A 10,674-nucleotide genomic window follows, 5' to 3' on the forward strand; every position below is an offset into this window, starting at 1 on the left:
GTGTAAGGGAAAGTTGTTTGATGTTCGCAACACACCAGCTTTTATTACTATTGTGCAATACAAAAATCATTGTGCATTATAACTCGGGCAAATAAATTTTCTTTCTTCGAGGTGGAAGCACAAGTGTACGGTATGAGTCCCTGATATGCAGACTATTCAATAAATCGAAGAGAATTCCAGAAAAATTATAGTTAAATGGTAGAAACGGAAAAGAAGATGGCCGAGGAACTAAAGGACTTAGGAAGGGCTGGAGAGCTTTAAGGGCTTCCCTTTAAAAGTGTCAACTCCAGTGGTTCGTACGGATGAGAATAGAAAGCCAAGAAAGGTCATGGAAAATCGACCTATCGTACTGCCCTCCACCAAAGTCATAACGCTGGTCTATTCATGGAATGGGATGTGACAAGGGGGAGGGAGGTAGCATCCTTAAATATACAGAGAGATATCTCAGCCGTTCGCATGCGGATTTTATATTGAGAATATGAAGTATTATATCGTATATCGGGGATATTCTAAAATCGACATTATTTTATATCGTAAACTCAAGAAAGTATTTTTAATGTTATTAAACGAAAAAGAAATGAAAAACGTTTACGTAAGATATAGTAGTTCATATCATTCATTCAAGTCATAACCGTACTTGACTACCTATAACTACAAATAAAAAAAGAACACATTACCCATTGATACAACTAATGTCTGAACATGGACCTAGCTGAGACTACCTTAAAAGATTTCTGGAGACTATGAAGGATAAATGTTAACACATCTAAGATAACAGGCTGCTTGAACCTCAAAGAGCTTAGTTGATAAAACAAATCTCCTTAAATGGTCTGTCCTTGCCTGAGTTACTCAGAAAAGGTACGAAAAATAACTTATATTTTTAGCTACAAATATCTTATAATTTTTAGTCCAGGGACTGCCATTTAATTTTTTTTTTAATGCGTCCTTAAAATTTATTTATTTATTTTTTGTTATTGACTTTATTTTATCCATTAATTTTCCTATAACTTACGTGTTTATTTCTAAATATGTTCTCAAAATACTCGTGAATATATATGTTTCTTACAAAACATATGCTCCCAAGAGCATAGAGCATGAATGTAAAATCAATAAACTGCTCACTGACAGGGCTACTGAAGGGGAGAAGGAAAGAAGGAAAATATATAGTGGTATATTTCGATAAAATGTATATGCAAAACTATCTTTTGTAATATATTGGAACATTATAATAGACCGTGTACGTAATAATGGAGAGGATTGTTCTGGTGGCCGTTAAAAAGTTTTAAAAGATACTAAAAACAATAGAAATAATAATGTGATATAGTAGTAATGTTGTAAGCATATGTTTAAATTTTGTTGAATAAGTAAGTTGAAACCTATAAAGAATGATGTGAAGACCTGGATTACATCAATCCGAAGTACACGGCGTGAAGAAGTAGTTTCACCCGACTCAGAATAGGAGATACCCGATTGACATACATCCACCTCATAACAGGAGAGGCCCCTCCAAAATGTTCGAAATGTAATAGCAATCTGACCGTCAAACACATTTTTGAAGAATGTCATCACTACTCATTAACTCTGGACCAGTAAAGGATACCAACAAATGTTTCAATGGCGTTATTAGGATACCAACAAAAGAAACGACGAATCCGTAATAGAAAGAGTCATTAAATTCTTAGCTTAATAACCTGCCTTTAATTATTATAATTATCGATTAATCTTGCCTTATATTTAAAATTAGAACAGTTACTTATCTGCTTTTCATCATCCTTTCCACTATAGTAACGATTATTAAACAAATTATAATTGCCTAGCTAGATAATATTTCAAATCTCACAGAAATGAGTCCCACTGGTGCGGATTAGTACACCATACCAAAGCTATGACTATGGAACAACTAGGCCTTACCAAAGCCAACAACCAACCAGCGTTGATGACCAGGCTATTAAACGCCCTTTCAAAACTAACAAACAAACAATTTTGTTGAATTTGGTTTTCTAGCAGTCTGAAGATGGGGATAACCCCGAAACGTCATTGTATGCGTAATAAATTGTTATATTTAAATAAGGAAGATTGTGTCATTCACCAATTTCATACTAAATCTATTTATTGTTTCCCTACGGTTCGAACAACGTTAGGACTTAATTAACAAGAATCAAAACATTGTTGAACACTGTAGGATACAAGATGATTTACGTCATTTTATAATCCCAAAATTGTTCTACACTGTTTTGTACATACTGTATTGATTATTTAGTCCCTATTAAGAACTCCAATGTGAATAAAAAAGTATAAAAAAATAAATAAATAAATAAATAAATAAACCTTTACCTCTACAACTCATTAAATGTAAGTACTTCTTACGAAAGTGCTGTTTCCAGAACAAAGGTTTTACTAAGAGGTAATTTATTCTGGATAAATTTCAAACTCAATAGTTTTCCCACAAAGAAGGGCGCCAAATTTATAGAGGCTGGCTGTGCCCTACGAGGACCCCCCAACCCAGAGGGTTGACTCCCTTCCCCCTCATCATACCTTCCTTTTCTCTTCCCCCTCCAAAAAATGAATCGTGTAAAACACAAAGCTGTTGGATATTACTCTGTATTTCTTCTTCTATTATTGAATTGTATTCCAATCACTGTGTCTCTGATTAAGTTGCTTTATTAATAGGCTAAAATTAATTTATTCAAAGTGCTTTTTAATTTTTTATAATTTCACACTTCTGGGTCAGTTGGTTGCGGTTTACTTGACCTCAAGGCGGTAACTGGTATGTAGTACCTTGGCAGTTTGTTGCCGCTGTGAGCCAAAAAAAAAGTTTCGTACTTTCTAGGGTTGGACCAGTTTTAACCCGTTTCGCAGAAGAAACTTCGTTTTTCACTCTTTACAGAAGTTTTTCTCCTACTACGATTTAGCACTATACTGTTACTTTTTATGAACAGTTGAGTATTTACTCACTCAAGCTCCTAAAATATCCAAATCATGGTCAAAACGATTAAACTAAACGACCACTTTTTTTAGGAAAAATTTATGAAAAGCAAAGATTCTTTTTTCACGAAAGAATTTTTTCATAAACTTCAAGCCCTAATAAAATCTTTATTTACAAGCTCCGATTAACGGCCACTTTTATTAATAACAAATAATAATGGCTGTGTGAGCTCATTTCTATAAAATAAATATTTGTCCTTAGTCACAGATGATTTGAAAAATGGCATTTTTATAATGATTTTTTATAGATAAATTTCAAAAATCATGTGATTAATCAATGTCTTAATCGATGTGCTTTTGAAAAAAAAATAATTCAAAATTTTTCGGTATTAAGAGTAAATAAAAATATATAAAATGGATAAACCACCAATCGTGAGACCTTGGGTATGTAACCAGCTAATGAAATATTTTTCTATGAAGTAGCATTAAGTGACCCCTACAAGGTCATTCGGAATGACAGTAAAACCAAATACAGATAGATTATTGCGAATGTTTTCAAATTTTATCAATCAAATTTTGTAGTGGAGGGAGGTTGCGATTTCTTCGTTCATGGCGTACATTTTACTTAAATTCTTGCAGGCAAATACCAGTATAATGGCGAATCTTCCTATTTGCTAGTATATAAAGAAGAGAAAGAGGCATCCCATAATTTACGAATAAGCCCCTGATATTATGGGATATTCATGATTAATGTCACTCATGTCACTCTGGCTTTTGAATGACGAATTTCATTCCGACTGATCGTGTTGTGGTCCAATTATGAACTGAACGAGTGTTGATGATTACTTCAATAGATAATAGTCTAGAAGGCAATGCCGTTGTTTTTCCTCCTAATATTATTAATTAATTATATCAAGGAAATGGTGATTCCACCATGAAATTCATTAAAAAATATAGTAAAAATTATATATTTTTTCGAAAAATTATGCAATATATCTCAGTCAATGCAAGAAGGGATGCATATCAGCATGATAGAGTTTTCAATTTCCATTAGTATCAATACCTGAAAGCTTCTTTTTATCCTTCATTGGATAAATTCAGGTATGTACTTCATCTCCATGATCTTTAGAAGTTTGTAGTAACATTCTTAAATTTTTTAAAAGAAATTGTTGATTTAAAATGCAATAGAGTAGAATAGAGATACGTTTATCGTAATGTTAAGTTACAAATTCACTATTGTGTACTTGTTTGCAAGGTTTTTGATTAATGTATTTTTTTTATTGATGTGGAAATTTTTAATGCACATGTACTCTAAGATTGACTTTGAGTTTCTTCTGTTGACTGTCGGCTCCCCACGAGGTTCTCTTCTTTTAGAAACAGTTAGTCTCTAAAAGAGTTTTTTTTTCCAGTGAAACTTCTTTACCGACGTGATACAACTTATACCTGAGTAAATTAATTTCATGATGCGAAATAAAACAGAAGTAGTGGGGAGGGGGGAGGAAGGGTGGACGCTGGTCAATTCTAACAGGGAAACTATAGATCATAATATAAAAGTTTGTTGCTAGCATTGACTTAGGAAATGATGGTTCTAATTATGCATTAAAAAAATGCATTTTTAAAAACATTTTATCTCAATTTTTATTTTTCATCTAATTTATTATTTTAAAGTCGTTTTAACCTCTATATGTTTGTTTATATTTACTAAACACTTTTCACGTATTTTAAATAATTTAATTTGTAAGTGTTAATTAACTATATCTTTAGTTTTACCAAACATTGGACACTCATTAAACAGTCGAAACTCTATTTCGATAATTTGTATTCTCAATATAACATCATGGATAATTTGTTTCGTAGGATTAAAAATATTTTACTATAAGATCTGTCATTCTTCTATTTTTTTTTTCTTGAAAGATAGAATGAAAAAAGGAAAGTAAGCATATTGTGGAAGGATTGCTAAAATTAGAGGAATGATCAAATGGTGCGCATTATTACAGGTGTAGGACGAGATCTGTGATAAATGGTGGACAGAATTTGAAGTTTGTTATTAGTTATAAGACAAAGCAAAAGGAAGAGATAGTAGACTTCATGTGAAACTTGTCCTCCCATATACCTCGATAATCTATTGTAGTTAACTATTAAGAACTTACATCTACATGGAAACTGACTGAACGCCCGAATACAATGAAAATACGGAAGACGTTAAATTAAAAAAGTAATCTGTAAAGAAAATCTCTAATTTTTGGAACTACAAAAAAGACATAATAAGTTATAATTTTTTATAACATACTTATTACGTAAGCACCATGATATGTTTATTACGAAATTTTACATGCGTACCCGTACTAAGTATGCCATCAACTAAATGGCAGGCACACATTCACTTTGGGTTGGCTGGTTGGGTTTTAGTGGACTGTATAATTGAAAAATAAAACATGACTGAATAAAAATAAAATTCTATCATGTAAGTTACAGGTGGTATAAGGGGGTGGCCGAAATAAAACATTTATAGTTAAAAGGGTTAATTAATTGAGAATAACTGGGCTATGGAAAACTGTAGATATAATGAGGTGGTTGATGGTGATGTGGATGTTAACTATATTCACTTACTCTATGCTTCCTGTCTTCTCTCCGCATTCCTATGCTTCTCTCTCCTCTTCTTCTGGGAACAACTCCAGGAATTCTACTCAATCATGGTAGATTTTCTGATTGAGAAAGAAGAATTGCTGCTTCTGGCAAAGGAAAATGACTCTCTCCTCAGCCTGGGTAACTTCTGCTTAGCACAGAGAGCACTAGAGGTGGTAAGTTCTGATGTTGGTCACATAGGGTGCTAGTGATGCTTACATTATGGCAGCCCCTCCAATTCAAACTTTTGGTAACCCGAAACAGTAACTGTGTGCTCACCAGAATAAACGTGATTCTAGGGAGCAGGCATTTAAAAATTTCACGGATATGGCCATCCATTTGAACGAAGTAAAAACTAAACTGAATCACAGGTGATTGGTTCCTTTTTTCCCCTACTCCATACCATGCCCCCGGCTCATCATAAGGCCCGCTTTTTTGGTTTAACTTTTTCTGGAAGTCTACTATGCTCCTTCTTTCAAAGTTTTTAAAAGGCTTTATTCATTTTTAACAAAATAGAAGAAGCTACAATCAAATGTTTCCAAAAATGTGGTTAGGAAAGGATGCGAGGATGGTCATGATAGTAGTATTGATTTAACAGAAAAATTAAAACAGTGGTGGTGCATAGCTAGAGGATGCAATAAAACAGGGATTAGAAGAGATACTTGGTTTTATTGTTTCTGAATTAGTTTTACTATTGATTGAGGTTTAAAAAGTTGAAAAGTGGTGTAAGCCAAACTTGGAGTTTTGAGACATTCAAAACGTCATTAGGGCTCTGGAAAGTTTTTAATATGAAATAATAGCTTTTCCTCTTAAAACTAGTCAGTCAGAAGCATATCCAAATATTAGAAAACATTTATTTATTTTTTTATGAAAATTTGATGGTAACCGGAAGACTTTTGCTCTCTGCGGCTGATATATAATTGGACAAAGTATTATTCTCAATTGAATACAGAAAAGAAAAACTAGCCAGCTAGAACAAAAAAAAACATGAAGACAGTTATAGATTGGAATAATCATATGAGAAAAAATTGTGCTCAGTGTGTTGTATAGAGAAGAAAAAAAACAGGAGATCCGTAAAAAAATGTAGAAATAGAGTAAAGTTTCTTTATATTTATTAATGAGAATGTGTAGAGAAACGAACTACAGTTCTATTTTAAGCAATATAAAATCACAAGAAATCAGGTACTTCTATTTCGTTCGTCTTGAACAAATAAAAGCAAATTTGGAAGAAATATCTAAAATTTATTTTGACTCTTGAGATACGTCTGTACTGAAAGGAACATGTTAATGTTAATGATAATTATGGTTTTTTCCTTAGTTATATTGGTGTAGATACCAAAACATCGAAAGACTGTGGGGTTCAGCAATATGGAGTAAAAAGCAACTTCGTGGAATTGCGTGCCACACTTAAATTCGTATTAATGCGAATTTAAGTGGTGGCTTTTTCATGAAGATGAAGATATATTTATCACAATTTCGAACAGTACTAGTAACTTTCATCCACTAAATAGAGGTTGAAGTTATATTTTTTAGTGTTTTATTTTATTTTAACAATAAATTTTAAACAGTTAGTTACGGGATCTGAAAACAATTCGATGGTTGAGTGTACCGGAATGTTAAGAATTTTTGGATGTAATCTAAAATGAAGGGAATGTACGGTAGTGATCTGTATAAGGGGATAGAGTGGGTTTGTGAACAACTAGACGAAGTGGTGACTTTTGTAGTTGCTTATAAGTGTATTAATAATATGAAAGGGAAAGTTATTAGTTCAGAGTATTTGTTTTAGGCCGTAGATGTAATTTTCTAGGAAATGGGAGATAGATCAGAGAGGAGAAGGCAACGGTGAATAAGGATTTTAGCTACTTTTTTATAGTAAGGGTGTTGGGCGTAGTAGTTTAAAGTCTGCCTGAGTAAGTTGGTTTGTATACCAGTCTGTGGAGATGGTGTTATATGGGTTTCTTATGATGAGGAGGTCAAAAAAAGGAAGGGAGTTATGATTTTAAAGTTCTGCAGTCAAGTTAAGGTTGTAAGAATTAAAGATAAAATATTAGATAGTTTATGGGAATTTAGGGTGAGGAGGAGATCATCTAGATATTTTTTTAATAATGATTATGTCAATTGGAGAGTGGGATAATGGAATCAAGTGTATCATTAAGAACAACGCTGGAAGTAGCGGGAGCAAGGGGATTTCCCATTTCCTTTCCTGAAATTTTGTCAAAAGAATTGACAATGGAAGGTAGAGTAACCGGATTTACAACAGAGTTTAAGGAATTCAAGATAAGAGAAGTGTGGTGTGCGATGAATGACTAGTTGGCTTCTACAAAAAATGAGGGGTTGGTTTATCGTCTCACCATTTCATGGAGTTCTTTACAAGTCCGATCTATCGCTTTATACAGGTCACTACTATCTTACATCCCATCTCTTTCAGATAACATCCGAAAATTCTTACATTCCTCTATACCCAAAAAATTTTAAATCTCATTGAAATATTTGCCGTCTACCCCAGTTCCTATGATACCAAGCTAATAAGTATCTCCAATAGTAATATACGAAACAGACAACGCTGGACAGTTTTTAATTATTTTTGACATGTCTTAACTGTGTTGTTGATTTAATAATTTTCCGTTGAAAAGAATTAATCTGAAATTTCCAAATTATGAGCTAATACTTTATAATTATTCTTCAAGTATTACTCATTGTCCTGCCTAGATATAACACGGTAAAGCCGATAAAGAATTGAGTTTTAAAAAAAATACAATGATTTATGATGTTATACAACGCAGAAATGTAGAGCATGCAATATGGAATCTAAAAGAAAATACTCAAAAAAGAATTTTAAAAATAGATCTGTAATGTTTTCATATCTGTTTTTATGTTCAGATTCGAAAATGGATCAGTTGATATAACTGATGAAAAAAATTATGTAAATCTAAAACAAAGGTTGAGGCTCCTGGTGATTTCATATGGAATGACTAATAAGTAACCTTTAGGAGTTCCGAATTTTTTGCAATCCTCATGTTTTTTATCCCCAGTTTGTGTTGGGTTCAATATTTTAAACTCCTTCAGTTGAAAAAGTAAAAATTTAGATTGAAATAAGGGTGAGAAGATAGTTGACCGTGGATTATATGTATGAGGAGAAGATGGTTGGGGGTGCGGTCAATGAATAATACAAATAAGTTTAAAAACTTATTTATTAGTGCCTTATTATTATACTTATTTATTAGTAAGTTTTTAAAACTTATTTGTGTTATTCTCTGACCGCACCCCAACCATCTTCCCCTCATTGAAAATGAAACACAATAATGAATCATTGTCATTTTCTTAATTGGTTACATAATAGGTTCAGCATTAGCAATATTTTGTACGCATGGGCGTTCTCAGAGGGGGGCAGGAGGCGACAATTGCCCCCAGCCTAGAAGCGAAAAAAATTATTAATGTAATAAATTATTTTTTCAAGCAGATACTAATAACTAATAAAGCACTGCGACAATTATAAATAATTTTCTTAAAATGTTGGTTTCATTTGCCTTTTCCGTGCTGAAATGTCACAACCTGGTCAACTATGGCTTGCACCCCTAGTTTTGATTCTGGGTACGCCCTTGTTTTAGCTACTTATTGATAATTAGTATCTTTCAAATCCCAGATTCAATTATTGTAATGTGATTCAGTTAATGTTTTAAAAAGTTTGAATCGCTCTTTGTCCTTATGATGGGTATTGGATTTACCACAATAAGATTCTCAAAAAGCAATATACAACACCATCATTTGTCTATTTTGTTTCTATAATTTATACATCTATTAGCTCTATCCTAATCCCTTGTTTACTTAATTACCTCAACCGTATTTGCATTTAAATCGATATCGTATATTGTAATTAGAAAGCCGTGTTGTTACATATTGAGAATCGTTATACCTTATAGCGCAATAGTATTCATCACAACCATTAATAGCAGAAAAAAATAATTATATATTTTAAAAAATTTATATGGTTTGCATTTTGGTTAAATTATAAAAAGTTTTCGCACTTTGAATTTGTTCCAAATCGTCAGTCTGTTTACTCAGTAACTAACTGATTGATAAATATAAACCAAACTTAAAAGCCAAAGATTCAGCTTTGATCGATTTCAGCTGAGCAATAACCAACGAGGTTTGGTTGGCTGTGATGGAAGGAGTTAACGTATTTCTTCACCTTGGACGTCAAACTCGTGTGACTATGATATTTTCCGGTCAACGACACATTTTCTGAATGGTTTAAAACTATTTATACTCCGAAATATTATCAATGGCTCGAAAATTATGAATCGAAATCCTAGAGATTTTTCGCCTTGTAATCAACTCTCTATACAAAATCTATACATCAATTTTTAAATTTAGGATGGCTTATTTATATTACATCCTTAACTATCTAAGGTAGACATCAATGTTTAGTATTTTTAATCATTATTTATTCCAATACTTTGGTTAGATCGATTATTTCAACAAAAATTAATCCTAACGAGATCTGTTTTTCAAAGTTAGAATATTGCAACTTTACCATGTAAAATTTTATACTTAGAAAAAAGTATAGAAGTTGGTGAAACGAACCCGACATAGCAACTTCATGATGCACTGCAGTCCCCATCTGGTACAACAAATTCTTTTTTTGATCTTGGGTTTTTGGCGTCCCGACACTGTAGCAATTTCATTGACCAATAACCTTTACTTATAAGAATTAAATTATCATGGAAGTCAATAAGTAGTTAAGGAAGCTGTATGTCATCTAACACGTACAGATATTTTTTACAGTTTAAACAAAACACTATCATTTTGCTACCAATTCTGTGTGCTTTTAAGCGAGGTTGAGTTATTTGGCAATAACTCAATTTGGGTGTCAGAGTTCTATAAACAATAAGAAAAAAAACAATAACTAAACATTAATTTCTATCTCCACAATATTAAAAAAAAACGAAGGCTAACAGTGAAATTAGCATTAATAAAATTTTTAAAAAATGAAAATTAAATATTTCTATGAATAAAATAAACCAAATATAATTACTAATTAATTTATCAGGGAAACAAACGAAAATCACAAATCATAAGAAATCATTGGGCTTAAATGCGTATTTGTCTAAAACTCTTGATCTA

At 32.2% G+C, this 10,674-nt stretch overlaps 1 protein-coding gene across 1 annotated transcript in view; it reads left to right on the forward strand.

Annotated features, from left to right (window-relative positions):
- The first annotated feature begins 3,228 nt into the window (after positions 1-3,228).
- Positions 3,229-10,674, forward strand: part of LOC106682533 (pyruvate kinase) — a 48,838-nt gene continuing 41,392 nt past the window's right edge. The window contains exon 1 of the mRNA XM_014423443.2: positions 3,229-3,369. Within this exon, the coding sequence (XP_014278929.1) occupies positions 3,340-3,369 (30 nt within the window). The 5' untranslated portion in view covers positions 3,229-3,339. The remainder of the gene's footprint in view (positions 3,370-10,674) is intronic.

The sequence above is a fragment of the Halyomorpha halys genome, unplaced genomic scaffold (genome assembly GCF_000696795.3).
Source record: "Halyomorpha halys isolate HHAL.00 unplaced genomic scaffold, Hhal_1.1 Scaffold422.1, whole genome shotgun sequence".
NCBI classification, from domain to species: Eukaryota; Metazoa; Arthropoda; class Insecta; order Hemiptera; family Pentatomidae; genus Halyomorpha; species Halyomorpha halys.